The sequence below is a fragment of the Simochromis diagramma genome, unplaced genomic scaffold, assembly GCF_900408965.1.
Source record: "Simochromis diagramma unplaced genomic scaffold, fSimDia1.1 OVJJ01000097.1, whole genome shotgun sequence".
Classification (NCBI taxonomy): Eukaryota; Metazoa; Chordata; class Actinopteri; order Cichliformes; family Cichlidae; genus Simochromis; species Simochromis diagramma.
This window is the reverse complement of record NW_024387319.1, coordinates 189,231-215,657: the sequence shown is the minus strand read 5'-3', so window position 1 is coordinate 215,657 and position 26,427 is coordinate 189,231. Positions and strand designations below refer to the sequence as shown.

At 42.2% G+C, this 26,427-nt stretch overlaps 2 protein-coding genes across 2 annotated transcripts in view; both read left to right on the top strand.

The window, feature by feature from the left end:
* LOC120717279 (zinc finger protein 708-like) overlaps positions 1-26,427 on the top strand; it is a 274,392-nt gene that overhangs the window by 131,354 nt on the left and 116,611 nt on the right. The window lies entirely within an intron of this gene.
* Positions 17,978-21,077, top strand: LOC120717265 (zinc finger protein 420-like). The gene is made up of 2 exons (XM_040005190.1): positions 17,978-19,244; positions 19,605-21,077. Exons 1-2 carry the CDS (start codon positions 18,195-18,197, stop codon positions 20,289-20,291), a joined length of 1,737 nt encoding a protein of 578 aa, XP_039861124.1. The 5' UTR covers positions 17,978-18,194; the 3' UTR covers positions 20,292-21,077.

The following is a 26,427-nucleotide window of genomic DNA, read 5'->3' as shown; positions in this document are numbered from 1 at the left end:
ATATGACCCCCTATGAGCAAGCACTTTGGTGACAGTGGGAAGGAAAAACTGGTACTGTAGAAAACTTATACAGTACCAGTGCTTGTTGCTGTTCCTCTACATCAAATACATTAAATTGGGAGATGCTCTTTGTTTCAGGCGATGTTCAGGATAAAAATGTTGAAGGAATTCCCTGACTTACTGTGTTTGTGTCTTTGTTTAGAAGCAGAGCGACACAGATGGATCCAATTCTCAACCCTGTCGTCACTGTGGTGGTGGGAAAGAGTTTCACTGTGACCTTTGTGGAAAAACTTTCAATTACCAGAAAGCCTTAAAATACATCAGCGTAGACACACTGGAGATAAAATGAACTACTGCAAAGAGTGTGAGAGACGCTTTCCCACACTGAGTGAATTACAAAAAACACGAACTCTGTAACAGTGGGGTTAAAAAGCACGTCTGTGACCAATGTGGGTCATCCTTCACCACTATTAGCCAGCTTAAGAGACATGAACAAATCCACACAGGAGAGAAACCATACAACTGTAGACACTGTGACAGAAGCTTCTCACATTCAGCTCATCGTAACACCAAGAGCTACATCTGTGTCCAGTGTGACAAAATCCTCAGGAATCTCCGTTCATATTCCAAATACAAACGATCCCACGCTGCAAATAAACTGTTTCACTGTTACCAGTGTGCAAAAAACATGTACTTACATAAACATCTCTTTTTGGCAAATACTGGACATCTGTTTTTGGCAGACCATAACTTTGGCACAACACCAGCGCCCTGGACTTGTGATGTCAAGTTAAATTAATGCATCACGTTGGTACCTGGTAATGTTTATGTGAGCTTCCCTGTCAGAAACACCCCAGGATGATGCTTGCTAAGCGAATAGCGTTTCAGTCTTGTTAGCCAATGAGTGAAATGCGACAGCAAACTATAAAACAAGAGAAGCGACATCGTCTCTTAGTTTGTTTGTCCACCCCCCATCCCCCAAATTTGCGTGTTGGACCACATAAGTATTTAACTATATATGTAATCAGTTAAACTGTGTAATTGACATAAAGACCTCATGATATACAACAATTCTGTTTTGTTCAGTTTTACTGTAATTAAGCACAGTTGTATATATGATCCTGTAAAGAGCCTCATGCACGTCTCACATGGCTGTAGTCGTGACAGAGCTTTAGCATGGTTATCAGCAGCTAGGAACATCATCCTAAAGATGAGACCAGCTCCAGGGCGACATGCAATTGTGAATTTATGAACTGAATCATCTGTAAACGTTGGGAACTTGTTTTGGACTGGAAAATAAAATATTTTTGATTTAATTTGAATCTTTATTTAAACGTACGCCAGAGACCATTTTTAATTTCCTGTTTGCAAACTTTTTTTTGTTTAAATACTACTGGAACTTTAATCTGTATTACTTAATATTCTTATTTATTTCATCTTTATTCGGACAATGAGTAATGTTAAAAATACATTTGATTTATTTTCAAATTCAATTCCTAGGTCATTATTTTAATCTGCTGTGGGACGAGACAACAGGCTGATATTGGGTGTTGTTTTTGATTAAGCTTTTACTTTGGAGCGAAATTTAAATAAGACAGTAAGAACCCGCTTTGTTCATTTAAGGAACATCTCAAAACCTAGATTAATGGTGTGAATGAGTGAATTTGAGATTATATCCATGCTTTTGTCTACAAGACTCAACTATTGCAATAGTCTGTTTAGTTGTCTCAACAGGAAAGGGCTGGCTCATCTTCGGGTTGTGCAAAACTCTGCAATGAGACAATTGGAGCCCATATAACTCCCGTTTTAAAGTCACTACACTGGCTTCATTTTAAAATTCTAGTTTTAAACTTTAGAGCCCTTTCCTTTATTGCTGATTTGATTTGTATACACAACTCTTCTCATAACCTGAGGTCATGGAATCAAAACCTTTTAGTGGTCCCCCACACTTGTGTCAGAACTCGAAGGGACCAATCTTTCCAATCTGTTGCACAGAGACTGTGGAATGCCCTTCCTCTATTTCTACAGTATCTGAAGACCTTCAAAAAGCAGCTAAAGACATTTTTATTTCAAAAAGCAAAAACAAATTTTCCTTCTCAAGCCATTTCCAGGCCTGAAGATCCTCTTCTTTTCAGTCTGGGGATCTGACCAGGGTGTACCCTATCTCTTGCCCTCTTACAGCTTTAATAGACTCCAAAATTGCAACATGTATTTATGGTCATGAGCAGTGATGGGAATAATGGCATTAAAATAAACAGTGGTACTAACACCAGTACTTGTTTTCAGTGACTAGTAACTTAACTAATTGCTTTTTCTGCCATTACAACACCGTTACTAGCAAGAAAAAGCGGTGAAGGTGTGTTCCAGTTTGTCAACACACAGACGGTTGAAGCTGTCTTCTTCTTACCGTGAGCTAAGGGAGCAAACAATCACACGAATGCTGCCACAGTTTTCTACCAAGTCCTCAGAGAGCTGTGTGGACCTCAAGTCTGGATCATCCTGAGACAACAAATCTGAACCCAAACTCCAGTTATCTATGTATGTGCATGTATCCAGTTCAGAGCTGTGGGGTGGTGGAGTCTGCAGCTGTCACAGGTATAGGCTATGAAAGTGAATGAAGATGTTGTCCTAGATACCAGCTCATTTTGGTGGAAATTGAATAATTTTGCGAGAAGGCTTAAGCAGGTCAACAGCAAGGGGAGGAAGATGGTTTTTCAGGATTCAAAGCAATGCAGGAGAAACTGGAGGAGAGGAGACACTCACATGAAGACACACTGGATTAAAGAAAGAAGCACAAAAGCTCAGATATCTGAAACCGATTCAAAACCCCAGAGAGCTCAAACTTTAACCACCACCTGTTGGTGGCGATAATGCACCTAGTGGTTATTGAAGACAGTCTGTACAGTAGTTGTCACTGTCACTACCCGATCCGTACCGGAAACCCGATCGGTACTCCGCATGCGCGAAAGGTGTCTACGTCCAGTCGAAGCGTTTTACGATAGTTACGGGTAGGGATGGGTATCGTTTAGGTTTTATCCGATACCGGTGCCAAATCGGTACTTTTGAAACGGTGCCGGTGCTTAAACGGTGCTCGAACCGGTGCTTAAAGAATGGAGAACACAAACTTTGTCCAAAGACCTCTCATGTTCAGCTGTTTTTTTTTGTTGTTTTTTTTGTAAAAAGATAACAATGTTAGCCTTTTCTGCAGCTATGGGGCATATATGGTATCACTCTTGGCTGGAAGCAGTGCTTAAACAATGGAAAAAAAACACAAACTTTGTCCAAAAACCTCTCATGTTCAGCTGTTTCCCACTTTTTCTTTGGCCATTTTAGCCTTTTTGGCCAGGGTGAAGGGAGTATCTGCCATCAAACAAGAGGACAGCCGCATGTAGCTATGATGATGTTTGCTAGTTCACCTTACATGCATTAATGTAATAACGTGGTTAGCCTACTCAACGTAAATTACACTCGAACAACATTAAGCGACTCACGCAGAGAAGAACGGCTGCTGCTGCATCAATATCCTCATCATTTCTGCTACACTGGCAGGGCTAGGGGCCAGGACTCTATTCTTCGGGTTTTTGGGGGATGTTGCTCCGGGTCCGATAACTGGCAACCCACCCAACGTGCACAGTGTGAGGTCTCGCAGCAAGCTATCAAATACGGCGCATTTCTCGGCTTTTAAAAAAAACGCTATGCGTCGCCAGGTGTTTCATCGGATTCGAGGTGTTACCTCCTCTGACAGTATCACAGTATCAGCTTAAAGCACTTGTTACAGGCTGCTGAGTTTGCATATTTTGCTGTGAAGTACAGCCAGACTTTTGACCGCTTCGCCTTGGACATTTTTAATCTGTAGCTCTGCTCTAACTGAACGTACGTACCTGGCCCCGCCTACTATCCTGGGAAACGTAAAATGATTGGCTAGAAGTGTATCACAGCTCAGGAAAAAAAAAGCACCGAAATAAAGCACCGAAATGTGCGCTGCTTTTCGGTCTGGTTACTACCGTTTATGTCAGAACCGGTGCCATCATGGCACCGGACACCGGTACCCATCCCTAGTTACGGGTCAGAGTATCTGTTAAGATGTTAAGAATACTAAGAAGACTGCCAAACCAATTCACCGGACAATTATATCCACGCTCTTTGGTTCTGTCCACCAGTTCAGAAGTTTTGGCGCGAGATATGTGAAGACTTATCGAAGTGTCTGAAATGTAACATTCCAACCTCCCCCTTAATATGTTTGTTGGACAGCTTAGATAATGTCACTTCAGAAAAGAATATAGCCCATATGGTTTTCACTGCCCTATGCATAGCCAAGAAAACAGTCCTCATGAACTGGAAAAATAAAAATAATCTTAATTCTAACCAATATAGAAATTATCTATTAGATTACATTAGTCTTGATACAGCCTCTGCCACCACATCAGATCAATTGCTCTGGGCTCCTTTGATCAGCTCCATCACCTAGTGGGGGTGGGGGGTCATAGTTTGGTCCCGCCTTCACTGTTGTGATTGGTGTGGGGGTAGGGACAGGCTTAGGGCGTCGGGGGGTTCCCCGGAGGCATCTTCCTTGGGGGGCTCAACCCAGGGTAGCGGTCATGTCCGGTTAGGGGCTCTGTTGGCTCTCAGGTGACTGTTTCCTCGCGGCTGCGTGCAGTGGGGCTTGGGGAGGGTCTGTGCTGACGGACGTGGGTTACTGACCTGGTAGCCTGGCTGCCCCTGGGTGGGTCCGGGATGGGCGTGAGGTTCTGGGGGCGCTCCGTCTCTGGGCTGGGGCCTGGGCTGGGCCTCGGGGGCTTGGGTCCTGGTTGGTGTGTTGTCGGGGTTGTGGGCGGGTGGGTGTATGGGGGCCCAGTCCTGACGCAGGGTGCCGCCGGTGCGTCGAGCCACCTGGGGGGCTCTTCAACTGGTGGGGGAGATTGTCACATCTTGCAGGAGCTTTCCTATCTTCAGGAACTCTCTCTGCAGGAGGGGGAGATACAGGAGAGGTTGAGGAAGATCTCAGCCTGGACGTTTATTGTCTTATGTAGTCTGGAAGATGAGTGGATGGTGGGGTGGGTGCAGTTTTCTCTGTGGTGGGGTTGGGTGGACTGTCCTGGGCTCTGTGGGGCCGGGAGGCGCTGCTGCGCTGGGCCCCGGTCTGGATGGGCCTGGGCCCCCTTTCCCTGGTGGGTCGCGGAGTATGGGGGTGCCTACTGGGGTCAGCGGGGGAGCTGGCCCCAGGGAGGGGTCACTTGCCCCTCCCTTCCTTCCCTCCCCATCTCCAGCTGCCTCCCTCTTCCCGCTCCACCACAACCACCCACACATGCAGGACCTTGGAGTAGGGGTATGTCACCAGGGTGCAGAGGAGGCTACCCCCCCCCCCCCTCCCCGTCCCCTTCTGGCTGCCTCTGCCTCAATTTTATCCCACAACTTAGACATTCACATTACTCACACTCTCATTACACATACATATAGGATCTTGGGGGTGGGCACGATACACGGAATCCAAATTACCATCAGGGTGTACACCTCACCCCTGCCGTCGTTGCCCACCTCTCAATTTTAAATACATGTAGACATTGAGGGCTATCAGGAGGGGCTATGCGCTTACCTGCTGCTCTCTGGCAGGTAGCTCCATGCCCTCCTGGGTTTTAAATGCACCTTAGAACACACATGCATCAACACTACAATGAGCGGGTGGAGGGAGGTTTGGAGTCTTCTCTCACCCCCGTTCTCTGCGACCTGCTGGAGCGGGGGGGCTAGGAGGAGGAGTTGGCCGTCCGACTGCGGTCTGGAGTGTGGGGCTTCCCTGCTGCTGCGGAGTCGGGGTGGTCTGCCTCCCCCCACCGCAGGGAAAAGGGTAACACCACCTGGGTCTGGGTGCAGTTCCCCCCTCCAGGGGCAAGGGTACCTAGACCCGGTTCGTAGAGTACGCTTGGGGAGTGTGATCGTGTGTACAGCGTCTCTTTATGTCTGTCTCCACGTTGGTTGAGTGTGGAGTAAGTGCATATGAGAGCATGAGGGTGGGAATGGATGTTTGTATCTGTGTGTGCCTGTATGTCTGTGTCTATATGTCAGGTTGGGTGTCAGACGCCACCTCTCTGGGGACATCTCAGGCCCTCCAAGGTTTGGAGGCCTATCTCCCCCCACCACCACTTCCCCTGCCAGTGGCGGACTCCCTCAGACATCGGTGCGTTGGTGGTTCTTTGTGTCTGGGGATGGGCATCCAGGTACACACCGGCTCACTCCTTGGCGGCCGCTTATCGGGGCCTGGAGCCTGGGGCTCGCTCGGGCTACTTCGGAGGTGGGGTGCCCCCGGCCTCTCGGCCTGGGGCTCGGTCACTCAGGCACGGCTGGCTGCCGGCGGAGCTCACGGGCACATCACTGCAACCCCCCCTGGCTTCTGCTCCGCGGCTGCTGAGTGAGCCCTCATCTGGGACTCTCCTCAGCTCTTTCTGGGACAGTGGCGCGGCTGCCCCTCTTTTGGTCTTCCTTGGTCTCTTGTGTTCTGGGGGCCTCTGGATGTCTGGAGTTTTGATCTCCTCCATACCTGCTTCATGCCCTGGAGGATGGGGCTGTGGCCCCCCCCACACCCTCTAGCAGATCATTACATGAAGGAACCTTTTAAAAAACACAAGCGCGTCCATGCTCACAGGTGTACACACGGGTGATCACACCCACAAACTACACCCTTCTTGGCTCCTACCTCAAAGCACACTGTGCGCTGTCGATCTTATGTGCTGCACAATAATGTTTAATATTCAGTATTTACTGTCATATTCCCATATATCATTGTGATGTTGTTTATTCTATTACTCTTGTTCTCTTCTGCTTGTTTTCTTTTTTCTTTCTCAGCAGGTGATCCAGGTGATCGATATATGCATTTTTTTTTCTTTTTCTTTTTTTTCTGCCCATTCTGTTGGTTTTTGTTTTTTGCCCTTCTCCCCCGTCCCTCTTCTCAGCTGTTTCTCTTTCCCTCTTTCTTTCTCGCCTTCTTTCCCCCAGTCAAGTCTGTCCCGTATTCAGTAAGTGAAAATAAAATAAACAATAAAAGGTGAATCAAATGGACCATTATGGCAAGGCTGGGATGGTCAATTTGGTAAAGTAAATCCGTTGGGCATCTTTTTTCGCCTTTAGACAATAATTCTGATGGCAAAGGAGCCAAACGGGACAGGCAGAAAAAAAAAAAAAAAAAAAGATGTTAAGAATAATAAGCATCTCTTAAAATGTTTCCAATAATGAAACATTTCAATACAATGTAGACAAAACGAAAAATAAAAAGATAGTTACGGATCAGGACTCCCCGATCCTCACTGTCGGACCGTACAAATCGGGTCTACCCGATCTGTACCACGCATGTGCAGGGGTTTTCTTCTTCTTCTGTTGGTTTGATGGCAGTTTACTCCCCAGTGTACGAGGATACTGCCACCTGCTGACTGAGCGAATGAACCCTATTGTAAACTGAATTAGCGTGATTACAAACGTGTGTTAAATTTGATTTAGTGATAGTCGAGTGTGTGGAGGATTGATTGGAATAGTGATGGTGATGTCCGCTATCACTGTCAATTGTCAGTAAACACTTCATCTGGCTGATGAATCTTCACGTGACATATTACAAAGTCTGTATTATTAACTCTGTAATTAGGCGCCATTCTTCTTATTTTATGGTGCTGTTGTTCAATCGGGGGACGCTCTCTGTTGAGGAGAAAAGCAAAAATTTGTTGCAGATACGGATTATCCATTGTTTAAATGTCCCGGTAGTCGAAAAGGAGGCAGAGCTGTTGAGAGATGCAAGGAGCTAACTGGGCGCTAACCGTGTCATTCAAATATATTGGTCGTGTCCAAATTCATGGGCTGCGTCCTCCTGAGGCCGCATTTGTAGACTGATTACATCACAGCGACGCGCCGAAGGCTGTCCAAATTCGTAGACTCCTCCGAATGCAGCCGACAAATGCGTCCTCCTTTTCCCCAAATTTGAAGGATGGGCCGGGTGTGTCCTTCGTGGCCTACCATATCCCAGAATTCATAGCGCGGCCCAGCCAAACTCCAGTTTCCAACAATGGCGGCCGCTACTAAGTTTTAAAATTACTCCTACTAATCTTTCTGGGTCAGAAAATAAACTTTTAACATATTTTCAGGCGAGAAAGTAGCTGTGCAAACATCTGTTGCGAGATCGATCAACTTTAGACCAGACAACAAACTACGGAGGCTCCGGAAAAGTGCAATCAAACGATGAGTTTTATTATCACAGGAGAACAACCAACCGTCAGCATACGGATTGTTTTGCTCTGACAAAAATACAATGGGTTCTGGTTTTATGGGACAAAATATCACACCTACGTCAATACAGTTCAAAAATACATGGTGACAGACGGGCAAAAGTTCAACTCGTGCAGACAAGGGTACATCACGTACACTTCTAATAACCATACACCGACATATCACTTCTCTTTTCTTCATTACTTGCCTTTTAGGGTAATAACTTCAGGTCTTAGCATCTCTGAGAACTAATAATGGACCCTCGTCATTAATCACTAAGTAGAGTACTTTGCAGCCAGTCTCAAACTGAAGCAGAAGACGCTTAGGCCTTTGCTCAGACCTGCTACTAGATTAACATGTGTATCGTAAGCGTGCATGCAATTAACCTGCTATGTTCTCATCTCCCCTCAGCATGTATCATCTGGACACTCTCACCAGTGAAGCTTAAAACCTTCTAGAATGGAACATCAACTCTAACCAAGCACATTTATGCATTGTGTATAAAATGAACTCAACCTGTAAAAATAGAAAGGTCAATGTGATGACAGACATATTCAATGCAATATAAACCCTGTAGGAAATATTACTGATAAATGATACTGTGAAACATGTTATTAATACATTCTTCATAAGGCAAATTATATGGTATCAATAAAAGAATCTCTGAATCCCAACACATCAAATATCAGCTCGGTTTGTCAAGATATCGCATATTTGCAAAAGTGCTTCGACGTTTTCGGAGACGTCTGTTACCCACCAGCTTGATAGCTCGCCGGGAGCTCGAGGGTTACTGATGCAGCCGAGAACGGCACAACTCCCGGCACATCATTTTCAGATCACTGCGGACTTTCGCTACTCGGGTTAAACGTAAGATATAAGTCACTTAGACAACCTAAAAATGTTATTGTTGGGCTTTTTTCAGTGTTTTGTTTGTTCGTGAGTAAATCAGTTTTGCTGAGATTAAAGTTATTAGATTAGATTAGATAAAATAAAGCTTTATTAATCCCCCGGGTGGGTTCCTCCTTGGTTTTTACACAGCTGACTAAACGTCAAACAGAAAACTGATTAAACAGAAGTGTGAGACAGTTGAGAATTTATGCCAGTGTCCTGTTATATTTTAGATAGCAAGGAGCAGACGGCTGAGTTTATTAAACTCCACCGAGACAGCGGTGACGCTAATTAGAAGGCTAGACTGTCCAATTTCACGGCCGTTTACTTCCGGCCTACCCGACCTTCTGAGGACCCGGCCCACGTAGACCGCGAAGGCCGGGTCCTCAGGAGGATGCAGCCCATGAATTTGGACCCGACCATAGAATGTCGCAATGCTGGCAAAGAGAGGAAGTGACGTAAGATTTGCGCATGCGGGGTACCGATCGGGTTTCCAGTATGAATCGGGTAGCAACAGTAGTGACTGGATTTGCTCCTTCTCAGAGAAGGGTCTGGCTGCAGCCACTGGGGAGCACCATATTGGGACCTCCACAGTAACCGGAAACACGTGACCTCCATAGTAGGCAGAAATACGTTCTTGTCTCGTTTCTGCATGGATCCTTAACCTTGCAAGTGGATCGTAAAGGTTGGTACAGAGTCTTCCATGTATAAATTCACCGTTAATAATTATATAATTCTAGGAATCATCTAGTTTGCTTACACTGATTACGTTGGCACTTTGTTAGCGTTACAACAACGGTCATACCCCCGAGGTTGTAGTGGCAATTCCTTTTGTTTGACCAACCAAACATCCCACAATTAAAAGTCCACAAGCCACTGCTGCACTGAGATAATATTTCGTACGCAGGCAAAAGAAGTCCATTGTCCAAACTTGAAAGTTGCGTTTTTATGGTTTATTTATCCAGTTTGGCAAGCAATAACAAGATCCATTTTTTGTTACTTCCTGCTGCTTCTCCTGCTCTGGTAAAAAACCATAGGCCCACCCCAGTGCATGCTGGTCCTATACCAGTCTCTTTATTTATAGAAACAAAATGCCCCTACAGCTCTTACTGACTAATTTAACAAGGTAACACCAAACAAACAAAACATTGAAACAAAATTTTAACTGACAAATAAACTTGTAAATAAACCCCAAAATTTAAGTAAACTAACAACAAACTTTAACTAATTTCAAAATAATAATAATAATAATAATAAAGAACAAATAGCTCCAACCCTATCTAAACTTTAGTAAGGAATGTGCACTTTTGACACCTCTGGTTAGCATTTAGTGGTCAGTTTCAAATGTATTTGATTTTTGCTTGTTATGAACAAATTCACTTCACTGCTTTTCACTATTTGTAACATCAATGCACGTTGTTCCATTTACTGCATATTGCACTTTATTCATGTCTCTCATTCCACCTGCATCAACATTGTAAAGGTCGTCACAAAGGGGTTTACATATTTATAAATACTAATATTCTCTATTCCATTCTGTTAAAAATGCTTTGCCTTTCAAAGGTATGTTGGCATTAAATATACCTCATAGTTAAAGTTATAAATATGCACTTCTTTTCAGCACTTCTGCAGTCTCTTTGTTGACTTTAAAGTTGCTTTTCACATTGTACAGTTCAGTTCATTCATCAGTGAGAGAAAAAGTGTGTTTTCATTAAATGTCTTTTTTCCTGTTCACCACATTTCCTGACAGCTCTTGTGATCCACACCATTTTGCTTTCATTATTGAGGATGGCTTGGATGTTTTTGTTAATATGTACAATCTGATTGTTAGATAAACCGATTGCATTCTATACAACTACATTTAAATTACATGTTGTTTTTCTCTCTCTTACAGACAAAATGATATGCCGGTGCACTTTCACTGCCCTGTCTGCAACATGACAGTCATACAGCGTGGGGATATGGCAAGGCAATTATTGTCATGTCAGCATTCAGGACTGCTCCCCACTGAACTCTCCGTGGAGCCCCATCTCCCTCTCGATGTCTTGTCTCCAGCATCAAAACCATTTTCTGAATCTTCGGTAGAACATTCATGTGCTCCTCCCTCTGTGCTGAATGAATCTGCGGCTTGTGGAAAGTCCATGAAAATAGTCTTTTTTTTTTTAAAAAAAAACCCTTCAAGGCTCACATGATGAGGAGCCATTCAAACAGATCAATAGATGTTTGCCTGGCCTGTCATCTGCAGTGTTTTTGTGTAGAGGGACTTCTTCCTCTTTGTTTTTCAGTTTGCAGAGGACATGGAGCTCTTTTTAAATGTGCTGACGAGCAGGGACTATGGGTCAATGTGATGTTTGACATTTAATGGACAGATGAAGGCACTGGCTGTTTGTTTGTGTTTTTATGTGTTGTTGCTTTTTTTTCAGTGTACATAATTCCAATTAAGCTTATTATAAAATGTTGTTCACTTGTTTCCATGTCCATACTTAAAGTAAAAAATTTAACTGTAACATTTTCACACTTTTCTCTTTTGTTTAAACACTCCTAAAGTTCAACCCATCATAGAAACATAATTCCATGATAAAATGAAACCGTGCAAAACGTTTTGTCAGCAGATTTATATAAATTCGACAAGCTAAAAGCATTCTGTACTGTACAGCAGCGGTCCCCAACCTTTTTTGCACCACGGACCAGTTAGACAATATTTTTACGGACCGGCCTTTAAGGTGTTGCAGATAAATACAACAGAATAAAATGATACAGACAAAGACAAAAACTGTGGTATTTTGTAAATATAATAATAAACGCAAATTCGGCTGTGTAATTGTGTAACTTTATTAGCAGCGTCCTCCTGAAATGTGCCAACAACATTGAGAGTAACAACCTCCTCTCAGCTTCTTGATGCTCTCTGGTCGCTATGGTAACGCGTAAATAGTTCTTTCAATATAAGACACAGACCACAACAGGGGAAAAGCCCCAGGGAAACCGACCCAAAGGAAAAAAAATCAGTGAAAGATGAACCGCGTGAGGGACCACTGTTTTCCAGTAGCACTGCTGATATATGAAATGGTGAGTTTTTAGGTTGTCTTCAAACAAGTGCATTGTACTAGAAAAAGGTGTTTGAATGATTAAAAATGTAAGTAATGTAAGTAATGACTAGTTTATATTTATGAAAAAACCTTTATGCAGAAAAAGTAGCAAAGAAACAAAAACAACACATGGACACTTTTAGCCACAAACAATCTGAAGGAATGGTGATTTTTTTTTTTTTTTTAACAAACCCAGAGTGTTAAAAAAACCCCACTTAGAACCAAATGTATTTATTAGCAGCATGAGTTACGTGTTTCCGGTTACTGTGGAGGTCACATGTTTCTGTTTAGTGTGGAGGTCGCTCCTCAGTGGCTGCAGGTGCTCTTGTGTGTGTGCCCTTGATAGTAGTGATGGGCAGATGAAGCTTCATGAAGCACTGAAGCTTTTCATCCAATTGGACGTAGAAATATTAGTTGGCATGAATTTGAAGAGTGTGGCCTTTTGCACACAGCCTGTAAATGTCAACAACAAAAGGAGTGTGTAAAACATCTATATTGTAGTGATGCAGTATACTGTGTATATTTATACTGGCAGTATGGAAAATGATTATTTGGAAATGCTTAAAATGGAAACGATCATTTACTGTGAGGTGAGGTGTGGTTGGGGTGTGGACAGTAGTTGTGCTTTTGTAACGTTGAGGTATGGACAGCTACACACTGAGGCCTCAGTCCTGCCCATATTTTATTCAGTAAAAACTAAATTTTCACTGCTTTTATAACCTTTAGTGGGGAGAACATAGCTAGGATTTAATGATTTAACAAATCTTTTGAATCCTTTGTCCTCCACAATGCTAAATGGCTGGGAGTCCTCGATCACCATGGTAACCAGGTCTTCATCTATTTGAGATTGTTCTCTGAGGAAAGACAAAGACAAAGCACAAATATAAATATCACACACGTAACTTATTGCATTGTATACTATTGTTATATCATTTAGTAACATTACGGCATGCCATATCATCATGGCATTTGATGGCTCACCTGGTCTTGCTCCACAATCGGTGTTCCCCTTATTCTCATGCAAAGCTCTGTAGTGCCTAAGCATGGATGAGGTGTTGTTATATCCCAGCTCCCTGGCACATAGCAAACACTTCACCTTGTACAAAAGTAAAGCCGCTTAACATAAATTGTATTGCACCATCAGTATTATGAAAATACATCTTCTGTAGAAATTTACATACCTTGTTGGGAGGAATAAAATCAAAATGTTCCCACACAGGGGAGGACATTCTCCTCTTCTTAGCTGGCTCCATTCTCTCCTGAGTTTCTCTCCTCACTCTCATAAACCTCCAAACTGTCTCCAAACTCTCACTAACCGCAACTCTCCATCAAACACCCACATTTTGATTGAAGTCTGAGGGGTTTATATCGCTGTCATATCTCGCGGCGAAATTCGAACCACTTCCTGAACCAGTCACGTGGTACAGCCGGGCAGCGAGGCTTCGGACGTCATCATTTTCAGCTCCTCCCATAAATGAAGCAAGCCGCGCATCGCGGAAACGCCCCCTCCATTACTCGACACAAGCTTTGAAGCCTCGATACAGAACGTCACATCACTACGTGATAGCGCATTATTTGCTGATGTGTTTACTGCGCCTAACGACTCGTTAAACTAAGGTAAATACCACGTCGGCACAATTAAAAGGCACGCACTAAAACATCTTGGAGTTTTATACAACATCACTCTGTAGCTTCTGTTGTTAAGTCGTTGGCTAGGCTAGCTGTTAGCATACGCACTGTGTAAGAGGCTTGTTGCTAGTTGGCGATGCTACACATCTGTGTTACTGTCTAGATCGTTTCTGAACACTCAAGTACGCAAGTCCGCACTTCGCAAGTTGACTGAGGATTCCGGACCTCCTTGAGAACCGGATAACAATCCTTATAACATTTGAACGACTTGATGACATCACAGTTTAGCTCAGCTCAGCTAAGCTTCACTGTTTTGACTGCCATCCTTACTTCATTTTAACCAGAGCCGTACATGGATCAGAGTTTAAAAAGGGGCACATAGAACCAGGCTGAATAACAACAACACACATTCATCAAGAATCTAATTTGGAGTAACATCATACTATATCACTGTCATCAGGTGGGGACAATAAAAAGCTAACGTAGCCCACGTTTTACCTGATGGGAACAATGTTGCTGTTGGGGTGTTGCTGCTGCTCCTGCTGCTGATAGCCATGGAGAACAGGGCTGTGTTGATCTGGGACTGTAGACATTAAAAAGTCCATAGGAGAGATGGTAGCTGATTAAACAAAATTAATCCATAATAAAATAATAATAGAAAAATATAGAATAGAATAGAATGGAATAATCCTTTAATTGTCCCACAAGGGGAAATTTGGTTGTTACAGCAAATTTTCTGTGTTGGCAGAAAGCTTATTAAATATTTAAACTGTAGAGATACAATATTGTTGCTACTGTAAAATCCACATTTTGTCATATTTGATCTAATATAATCATTTTGTTGCGATTTGGCGATGTATAAACAACATTAATTTGAACTTTGCCCTTCAGCGAGTCTGAGTGAGACTCCCTCTTTGTGTATCTGTGGAAGTCCATATATACAGGGTGTAGCATCCCCTGGGTAAAGGTGGTTGTATGCAGGGCGGTTAGTGGCTTTTCCCCTTTCAATTTCTTTTAGACAACTGATAACTGTCTTTTTGTAGCTGCTTCTGGGGTTTCACCTTGAAGCTTCATAGGTATTGTTGTCACTGAGTGTAGTAATGTTTATTTGCTCTGCTTCTTCTTGTCAGGGATAAAATACATATCTATACTTTTGTGTCCCAGCTGAGTAACAGGAGGAGAAGAGTCTGGTGGAGCAGCAGAGGAACAGTTTCAGCCATTTGGATTCAGCTCAGCCACTACAGAGGAAACGATGACTTCAACACAGGAGGTGAGAAAAATATCTCGGTTACTGTTATTGAAACTGTGTGCACAGCTGGTTGTTAACAGCAGCTTTATCTTTTCCATCCCGGGCGCCTCCATACATACAGAATGTGACCAAGGTGGTGTGCTGCTTGTGCAGATGTATAGTTTGAGCAAAGTACTTGTTGCCTCCCTAAGATGATGACCAGAGGGGCAACTGGTTTCCTGTTCAACAACGTGTGGTGCTGTGATAAAGAATAGAAAAAGGGACACACTTTGAGCTGATGTCAGTTTCACAACAGGAAGGTTTATTCTTCACAACAGCTTAGAACAGCTTCAGGTATCACCACACTAACTGCAAAGAAATGGCCTTATGCTTCAGTCCAGTTTACCATACATGGCCACAGCTCCCTGAGCTCAAGACTGTATAAATCTCTCAATACAACTTTGACAAAAAATAAACAAAATGTTGATATGTCAGATCCACAATGTATCACAATAACCACACTTATTTCACAAAGATAAACAAAACACAATAGTGTACTCTGTACTTCATTTTTAACTACATTTACAAACATCATAAAATTAACTCATTTTTAAACATTTTAATTCTTGTTCAGCACTAAATTATTCATGTGAAATTCCACTGTACTGACAATGTAACTTCTGTTGTTTTAAATATAGCTATTTTACTCTTTACAAGAAAATAATGTCTTTGACATAAAACAAACATATTTACTGTTCTTATACAACCTACAACTATATAGAGTGCAGTGCTCCTTTAACAGCGTTCACTACTACTGTGCAGTCAGCATTGATCAAACGATTTCCTTATAACACTCTATAAATGTCTTTGTATTAAACCACAAACTTGTTCTTGTAACCACAACATCAACCAGAAGAGTAAAACATAGTATAAAACCCATTTATCAGAGTGCATAATACATTAAGAGTTCACAGTCCAGAAGTCTCTCACAGGTCAGATTAGCTTCCCCACACACACTCAGGCTGTCTCCCAATTCAGGGTCTGCAGCCTTAAAGTACGGACTTCAAGGCCAATTACGTCACAGCGGCGCGCCGAAGGCTGTCCCAATTCAAAGGCTGCTTGAAATGCGTCCTTCATTTTCCTGAATTTTAAGGCTGTGGCAGTGTAGACTTCGTGGCCCAACATATCCCAGAATGCATAGCGCGGCGATGGGTGTGGATAAATTTGCAAAAAAAAACGGCGGATGAGGGGCGGCCGAAGAGTAAACTTTAAGTACTGAATATTATGTCACTTATTTATGTGCAAATGTTTGATAACAAAGAACATTAAACATTACTGTTGGCCACATGTCGGCAAAGTTATGTGACATTAGTGACGTTTGTACTAACTTGGTTTTAAAGCCTTTACTTTAAAATATACGCCGTTCAATAGCTGAGCTTAATCTTACAGAGAATGATCAAAGCTCATGTAGAAACAAACAAACACATGAACAAAAGATTTTCTCCTTCATTTCTGTCAAACAAAGCTGTATGACACGTTTCCAGTGGTTAGTATCATGGTTGCTAGGCAACCTGGGCAGCGCAACAGAGGCCTTTTTTTTTTTTTTTTTAACTTTATTGACAAACAACAGTATCAGCGCAACGGAGGCTAGACCGTCCCATTTCACAAGCCTCGCACTTCCGGCCTTAGCGGTCTTTGAGTACGCGGCCCTTGAGGATTGTTGAGGCTGCGTACTTTAAGGCTGCAGACCCTGAATTGGGGTACAGCCTCAGTATCCCACATTAGCCAAGTCCGCTAGCATTAGCATCACTTAGCCTGCAGCCTTAACCCACAATTCAGACACAACTCAGAACGAATCCATTTCTTTAGCAAGTTGCGCTCATTACCCACATAAACAACATCCTCTGTTTGTAAGGTCTGCAGTACACATTCATTTAAATGCATTTACTAACCTGTGATAAAGAATAGAAAAAGGGACACACATGATGAGCTGATGTCAGTTTCACAACAGGAAGGTTTATTCTTTCTCTGTGCCCCAAAACGCTACTCGATACCACTGCGCGTAATGCGCCCTCTAGCGGCTGGATGTAGGATAGCATTTTAAATGACTGGTACAAAAATACAATCACAACAGAAACCCTTGGGGCTGGGGCTGGGGCTGTTTTCCCCAGTTTATTTCTGATACCAGATTTTACTAGAAAGCTATTTTCAACTCTCTACATACTCAAACATGATTAACTTGCACGAGCATGTAGATGTTCACCATCCGGCTGAGTATGCTAGGCTATCACCAGCTTTTGCAGCTCCATCAAAAAGCATTTGGGTGCACTCTGGGATGGTTCATTTGCTCGCAGATGAAAAAGGGTGCTTTGAAAACAGTGCTATTATTTTTTTTTTTATGTTTACTGCTTCTATTAGCTCCATCATTATTATCAAACTTACTCATGGGCAAATAAATAAATAATATATTCGTCCAATCTCCCTCTTGGACAAATATATCACACACAGAAGTTACAAGAAAATACAAAGATCATATTTTATCAGCACACATTGGAAAAAAAAAATATCATCAGTTACACTCACAATTTTTATGAAGTAAAAGATTTTTTCCCATGATCAATATTTCTTCAATAATGTCATTTGCATTCCAACTCTCATTGTAGCACATCATTGTAATGTGATACTGTCACCAGAAGGTGGTGGTAACACACCTTCCCACAGTGCTTTTGTTTTCTTTGATTCCACTAATGGAGGCAGTTTCAGTTTGTTCCACGACTGCATTTCACTCACTGCCTCTGTTTGTATCTCTGTCACTGCAGGACCAACATGGAGCGAGAAGTCAGCGCTCTCAGGAGGCCGACAAACCTCACAGAAGAAAGGGAGAGAAAAAATACAGCTGTGATGAGTGTGGGAAGGATTTTACCCAGGCTGAACACCTAAAAAGACACCAACTCATCCACAGTGGAATTAAACCTTACAGCTGTAACTTGTGTGGAAAATCTTTTACCCGGGCTGAACACCTGAAAAGACACAAACTCATCCACAGTGGAGTTAAACTGTACAACTGTGGGTTGTGTGGAAAGTCTTTTACCTCGGCTGGACACTTAAAAAGACATCAGCTCATGCACAGTGCAATTAAACCTTACAGCTGTGACTTCTGTGGAAAGTCTTTCACTCGGCCGCGAAGCTTAAAAAACCACCAACTCATCCACATTGGAGTTAAACTGTACACCTGTGATCAGTGTGGGAAGGATTTTACCCAGCCTGGACACTTAAAAACACACAAACTTACCCACAGTGGGGTTAAACCATACAGCTGTGATCAGTGTGAAAAGTCTTTTACCCGTCCCGCACAATTAAAGAGACACCAATTTATTCATAATGGAGTTAAACCATACAGATGTGATCAGTGTGAAAAGTCTTTTACTGAGCCTGGACAATTAAAGAGACACCAACTCATCCATAGTGGAGTTAAACCATACAGCTGTGATCAGTGTGGAAAGTCCTTTAATCAGTCTGGACACTTAAAAACACACCAACTCATCCACAGTGGAGTTAAAGCGTACAGCTGTCAATTGTGTGGAAAGTGTTTTAGCGAGCCTGGAAGCTTAAAAAGACACCATCTTTCCCACACTCAAGTTAAACCGTACCGTTGTGACTTGTGTGGAAAGTCTTTTATTCAGCGTGGACAATTAAAAACCCATCAGTTCATCCACATTGGAGTTAAATCGTACAATTGTGACTTGTGTGGAAAGTCTTTTTTTGAGCCTAGACACTTAAAAAGGCACCAGGTCATCCACAGTAGAGTTAAAGCATACAGCTGTTATCAGTGTGACAAGGCTTTTTCTTATCGTAGCAAGTTAAAGAAGCATCAAATTATCCACTCTGGGATTAAGGCATATAGCTGTGACATTTGTGGTAAAACCTTTAGTTTTAAAAGTTACCTAAATAGACACCTACGCATTCACACTGGACATGATGTTTACTGCTGTGATCAGTGTGGCAAAACTTTTAAAACAGCCACACACTTAAAATACCACATGTTTAGCCACACTGAGGAGAGACTTTATAAATGTGACCTGTGTGATAAAACCTTTAAAGCTCCACGTTACCTGAGAGTCCACCAACAGATTCACACCAGAGAGAAACGCTACAAGTGCAGTTACTGTGAGGTATGTATTTATATTTTCTTATTTTGTGTTTTTATTTTAGTCTGCCTGTTTGGAACAACTTTGCTCATTAAATTGTGTTAGCATGTTAGTAATTCTAATGGATGGAAAGGTAATGCTGAGAGGTTCATCAGACTTCAGTTATTATTTTTGTCTTTCATGATCATAAAAAAAACAACTAAATAACTGCTTTTCTAGTCACAATACTCTTATTGTAATTGTAGCCCAGTAAGCTGAATGTTGCAAGGTAAACAGTAAAATGTAATTGGACTTTGGCAGAGATGCTCTTTATATCAGGCGATGTTCAGGAGAAAAATGTTGAAGGAATTCCCTGACTTACACTGTCTCTGTGTCTTTGTTTAGAAGCAGAGCGACACAGATGGATCCACTTCTCAACCTTGTCGTCACTGTGGTGGTGGGAAAATGTTTCGCTGTGAACTTTGTGGAAAAACTTTCAATCATCAAGAGTGCCTAACAAGACATCAACGTAGACACACTGGAGACAAAATGAACTACTGCAAAGAATGTGGGAAAGGCTTCCCCACTCCAAGTACATTAAAAAAACATGAACTCATTCACAGTGGGGTTAAAGACCACCTCTGTGACCAATGTGGGTCATCCTTTACTAGTGCAGGTCAGCTTAAAGGGCATATACGAATCCACACAGGTGAGAAACCATACAAGTGCGGACACTGTGACAAAAGCTTCTCACATTCAAATAGTCGTAACCTTCATGAACGTACACACATTAGAGGGAACTTCAGCTGTGACCAGTGTGACAAGAACTTCAGGAATGTCAGTTCATACTCTGAACACAAACGATCCCACGCTGTAAATAAATCGTTTCACTGTTACCAATGTGCAAAAACATTCACTTCACTATCTGCTCTTTGCAAACATCAGTGTGAGCATGCAGAACTGAAATCCCCGGATCACAATGAATCTGCAGAGACAGAAAGATCCTCTCCTGGTTTCAGGGTCAGACTTAAAAAACTTGAGATCAGGCTCCACAGAGTTCAGGTGGAGTCTCCTGTAAAGAGTGTCAGCTGATGTCACCCTTGGATCTGATGAGCTAGCTCTGATTTCTGGGCCTACAGTGAATAATCCCGAATGTTAAATTTAACTGCTGCAAGTATAGATATGTAGATCAAGATTTTTTCTGAAATGAATTTCGATGCTCTAAAAATGTTTTAATTTTTTAGTTTTTTAAAAAAAAATCTTTTCCTCTTTAGGACACAGTAGTGTTTAGTAGTAGTAGTAGTAGTTGTATCATTAATGTATATTTATTAACTGTCTTTTATATCCAACTGATATTACAAAACTTGTTTAAAAAGCAGATGGAAAAGCATCTTGAGAAAATTGGGGTAAAGCAGCAAAGAACCGTTAGAAGTTTAAGTCTGCAGCTGAATCTGTTGTTGTTCTTCAGTGAGACCAGCCATAGCCCAGTCTTCTGGAGTTTTCTTAAATGATGTTTATTCTTTAGTTCTTTGGTTTAATCTAATGGACCATAATCGATGTCTCTATTTGTAAGGAGGATGTAAATCTGATAATTTCAAATCCTCTTTCGTAGGCTGTGAGACAGAAGTGAACACACAGACCAACTTTGGCTTTTTAAGTAAAAGTTTTCAGAGCTGGTTACAGGTACACAGCATCACCAAGAGTGCACTCAGCAGAGTTATGAGTATATTCAAGTGTGTATTTAGGCCTGTTTTGTGTCTACGTGAGTTTAGTGATCTCTTTTATTTATGGGGCGATGGTGGCTCAAAGAGTTGGCAGTTCGTTTGTAACCGGAAGGTTGTCGGTTCGAGCCCCGGCTCGGACAGGCTCGGTCGTTGTGTCCTTCACCTGCCGCCTACTGGTGATGGCGCGATATGGCAACCTCGCTTCTGTCAGTCTCCCCCAGGGCAGCTGTGGCTACAACTGCAGCTGCCTCCACCAGTGTGTGAATGAATAGTGGAATTGTAAAGAGCTTTGAGGGCCCCGAAAAGCGCTATATAAGTGCAATCCATTATTATTATTATTATTAGTAGTAGTAAGTGATTCTCACTAGATCCATGTTGTCCAAAGGAATGATGTCCAAATGATATGGGAAACACCTCTTTTTATTTGAATGTGGTGGGAAATCTGTGTTTCATCTGATTTAGCTTCTAACATCATCTAGTGTGTGTGGAGATGAAAAAAACAACAACAACAACAAAAAACCCCAATGCAGATAACTGTCAGATGTTTTCATGGTCATTAGGCACTTTGTCTGTCTTTGTTATGCCTAGTGACTGTGAGAAGAAAACTCCCCACCATTACAACAGACAAAGATTGTATCCACATGGAGATAAAAGAGGCGATATTTTCCCTTTTTGGTATCAATGCTGTGTGAAAACTCGCTGCTGTGTTGGTCAATATGCAAATATCTATTTTAATAAATCTCACTTTCAGTCTTGGTTTCAACACTGTGTTTTTTCCCCCCACAATAATGGATGAAGTGCCAGAGACAGACACACACAGCAGGCTCAGTGCTCCATGGCCAGGCATATTATATTAACCATAGTATCATATTATACACCATTAAAGTGTGTGCAGATCACAAGTTCAAACTCCAGTTACCTTGTCTTGTTCTCACTGTCTCGGTCTTGCCGTCTCCGATCAGCATAGTGGTCAGGAGATTTGGAGTCAACAGTATCCATGACACACAACGTAACGTTGGATAATGTGTCAAGCACAAAACGGCTCTAAGAGCCGTGCTTAGAGAGTGCTTTGTAGTGAATTAGAAGAGTCAACTCCTATTGAGCGAGAGCCAGCTCCTCACTTAATTTCCTTTCGCTAGGATAACATCATTATGTGAAAAACAGAGGGTGAGAGATGCGACAGTCAAGTGGAGCGTGCGTCTGTCCTCTCAGTGAGTGAGACAGTAGACAGCGGTGAGGAGGGCTGTGCGAGTGCATCGCAAAAACACAAATATGCCTGACATGCGTAAACGAAGCAGCATCTGGCTGCAGTTTAAACACTTTTTTGTCTCAGTCTTGATCTCATCCCGACTTTGTCTTGGTGTCGATACCCTCTGGTCTTGGTATTGTCTTGGTCTTGGTTTAGGCGGTCTTGACTACAAGTCTAATATATGCACAGTGAAGCTGGAGGATGAAAGCTATTTTTGTTGTTGTTGTAAACGAACCAAACTTCAGTCAGGAGAACAACTGAGATAATCCACCCACAATACAAGGTTAGTCATTAATATACTGCTCAATGGGCTGGGCTGTAGTTAATGGTAAGGTTTTAAAAAGTGAGCTTGAAAATGATTAGCGGTATAAAAAACAAGAGAGGCAGACGGTGATCACAGACTGTTTTAGGGGCTTGTTCAGCTTAAATAGAACAAGATACAAAGCATTAAAACATGATAAACCACAGAAGCAGAGTAGTTTTGGAAGCAGGGTTCATACGTCATCACTTAAACATTGGATGTCCCACCTTCTGTGAATGTTTTACTGCAGTTCAGTTGTTATTATGATCACTTGTCACATCTTGTTTATGACAGTTAAAATAAATAACATTCATATAAGAAATACAATTGTCTTGTCTGAACTGTATATGGTGTTAAATAGGCCTATACTACTGTACTTTAATGTCGGTAATAAGGCGGGTACTGGTGTGTGTGTGTGTGTATGTATATATATATATATATATATATACATACATATACATATATATACATACATATATATATATATATATATATATATATATATATATATATATATATATATACATATACATATTAGGGGTGCAACGATATTCGTATCGATATTGAACCGTTCGATACAGTGCTTTTGGTTCGGTACGCATATGTATCGAACAATACAACATTTGTAATTTATTTTATCAACTTTCCTTCTGACGATGCTGTCTGTGTTGAGCGCTCAGTGAATCTGCGTTCGACTACTCCGCCTAGGCTGCACTGTCGAGCGCAGATCCACTGAGCGCTCAACACAGACAGCATAGTCAGAAGGAAGAGCGCAGGGCAAGCTAGCAAGACAGAAGTTAAGCTCTCCTTGCAACATTCAGATCTGGCGTTTGGAATTATTTTGGTTTTCATGTGACTTATGACCCTGAAGGTAAGCGAGTCATGGACTAAAGTAAAAACAGTATGTTGGATGTTGCCATGCAATGCTCAATTACATGGGTGGGAACTAGTGTGTTAGCGCAGTTAGCTCGTTAACGTGTTGGCCGTCTAGCCCCATGCACGGGGCGATCGGTGGTAGCTCGTTAACGGAGATTTGCCGTGTTGTGGCGTTAAGGTCATTTCAACGAGATCAACCTGAAAGCACTAGTGGGAACACAACGAATATGACTGCACATTACGCCGACATCATCCTAGTGCAAAGACAAGTGGAAGCAGACAAAAAAAAGCAAGCATGCTACTAACTTTAGCCGAGTCATTTAGAACAGCTGTTAGCACATGATTCTCCTTATGCTGCTGAGAATATAGCCCCGAAGAAGCGGATAGTATAGCTTTTATTTTGGAAAGAGCCATTTCTCTGTAATAAACTCTCTTTTCCAAAGATGAGTGATTCCTCAATCAGATACATGGCTTGCAATATCGCTAGCCCGACTTCTGGGGCTAGCGATTTTTTCAGTCGGGCTACCAAAATCTATCTCTTCCCTGCCCGTCGGGCTATTGTAGGAAGGAAAAATATATGTCAATGCTTTTGCATTCTTTCAGAAATGTAGCTGGGTAATTATGTCATTGGCATCGGTGAGGCCACTGTCAATATGTGACATATTGAAATCGCGTTTGAATTTGCGCTTGTTTTTTTGCTTTCACTTTGCAATCGTGCGAACTGTGTATAGAGAGCGACAGCACTGATCTGTGAGTGATGATAATTTGTGCACCAATTCCTCTGACATCGTCTTATTAATCGTTAGCTTACTATGCAAACATGACAAGTGAAATCTCCCGCAGCTTAAACATGTGAGAGGTTGATCGCGCAGAGAATCGCTGAGCTTATGTGAGTGCGTGTGTAAAACCAGCAGCATATATATTTCAGTTCTGCTGAGCCAAATAAGACGGGTCAGGGTGAAGAAGTGAAAGCCAAAGGAAAAGCTTACCACAAACGGAGAAGTTATGACAAATCAGACTATAAGGCAAAAAGAAAGTGCAGCTTTATGGTTTCATGGACAAAATAATTTCTGTGGCTGCAATATGACAAACTAAATAACCAGGGCTGCACATAAGTGGTCCGCAGGTGCGCATTCGCTGTCAAAATAAAAAAACACGCACAAGGGTTAGGGTTAAATTTAAAAACTGTACTTTTGAGTTAATAAATGACAAATTAAAAAGGCATGAACATTTTTTTGTATCGAAAAAATATCGAACCGTGACACCAAAGTATCGAACCGAACCGAACCGTGAATTTTGTGTATCGTTGCACCCCTAATATATATATATATATATATATATATATATATATATATATATACCACTGGTTTAATGAGAGCATAAAATAGGCCATACACAGAACGTATACTCAGTAAGTAAGAAATTAAAACAAGCAAGTGCTAAATGTAATGTTTAAATATTTAGGTAGAGGTGATTGTGGAGAAGATGGGCAGGCAGACATCGATCAGCACTAATGTTCATATTTATACAAATCCATCAAAGAGTCAATGAAATCAGAGTCATTTATTGTAGCTTAGGGCAGAGAAAAAGCTCAGTGATAGTTATTGTCTGTAAGGAGAAGGGATCTCATTCAGAACAGACATTTAAACAGAGATAGAACATGATGTTCTCCTGGATACTGGCTCATTAACTCTGGAAGAGACGGTTTAAACAGGTCAACAGCAAGGGGGGGAAGATGGTTTAAAGAAAGTTTACTTTATTGATCCCTCTCTGCATTTTAACCCATTCACGCAGTGAAGCAGTGGGCAGCCATTGGGCACCCGGGGGGCAGTGTGTAGGGATGGTACCTTGCTCAGGGGTACCTCAGGGTAGCTGTTCAGGGGAATTGAACCCGTGATTATCCGATCGTGGGGCCACCACTCTACCTACTGAGCAATCCCTGCCTGCAGGGAGGTTTTTTTCAGGATTCAAAACAATGCAGGATAAATTGGAAGAGAGGAGACTCTCACATGATGACGCACCGGATTAAAGAGAACAGTTTAAAACAGAAAAGGTCAGAAATCTGAAAATGAGTAAAAACCTCACATAGATCAAACTTCAATCACATTAGTTTCTCCACACCAGTTGGTGGCGATAATGCACCTGTTCATTGTTTGTAACCTGCATGTAAAGAGGAACAGGAAGAGGCGGAGAAGAAGAGCTGCAGCTGGATCACAAACCGAGTTTCTCTCATCTAAAGGTAAGCACCGAGCTAACGTTACTGTGAGTTCAGTTCATGTTGAGTTTAGCTCCTGAATGAGGTCTTCTGCTGCTCTCCTCGGTGTCTGTTCACAGTTTATTGTGAACACGTTGAGAGAAGAGTGAGAGAGTGTTTGGAGGAAAACACCAGCTAACCATTAGCTCAGCATGCTGCAGCTGTTTGGTGCACCAAACGGGCTGGGCCTGACTTTGATGCTACCGCTGCTGTTTGTGACAGGCGGGCACACACGGGCGTGTACACGGTCATTGTTGCGTTTGTTGTTTGTTGTACAGACTAACATACAAGATCCGTTCACTGAGGCTGATGGGTAAGAGACACTGACTCATACCAGCAGAGAGAGAGAGAATCCAACGAGAGCAGGCTCTGTTGTTTTCTATGTTCCGCTACTTTCTACAGACCGAGTGTTTGCTACAAGTCAGCTCATCCTCCCTCTGTTAGCCGCTGATCATATGCGACAATGCTTTCAGGTGTTTCTGTGAGTTTTTATGTCTAATATCTTTACTTCTATCTGTAAGTAGACTTTAATGAACAGGGCTTCTATATAAATAAAGAAATCACCTGGTTTGCAAGTGCTTTTAAGGCTCTGTGTTATTACACCTACATTGTAATCAATCCAGTCCTTTTGGTCGTTGAAGCATGTTTATAGAGCTGTGATGCTGTATTTTTGCTGCCCTCCTCTTCAGATTATCCGAGATTTTTCATGTCAGCGAGACTTCTTACAGATACATAAAGGATGCACAACACTGACTGGTTGCTTCTTCTTTTAATAGGAATTTTCTGTCTGGCTTAGTCACAACAGGTCTGTTTGACATATTGGT

Excerpts from the sequence above, each read along its gene's own strand:
- LOC120717265 (XM_040005190.1), top strand. The coding sequence starts at position 18,195 with ATGCACAGTGCAATTAAACCTTACAGCTGTGACTTCTGTGGAAAGTCT. Across the intron at positions 19,245-19,604 it reads ACAAGTGCAGTTACTGTGAG|AAGCAGAGCGACACAGATGG; the intron begins GTATGTATTTAT and ends GTCTTTGTTTAG.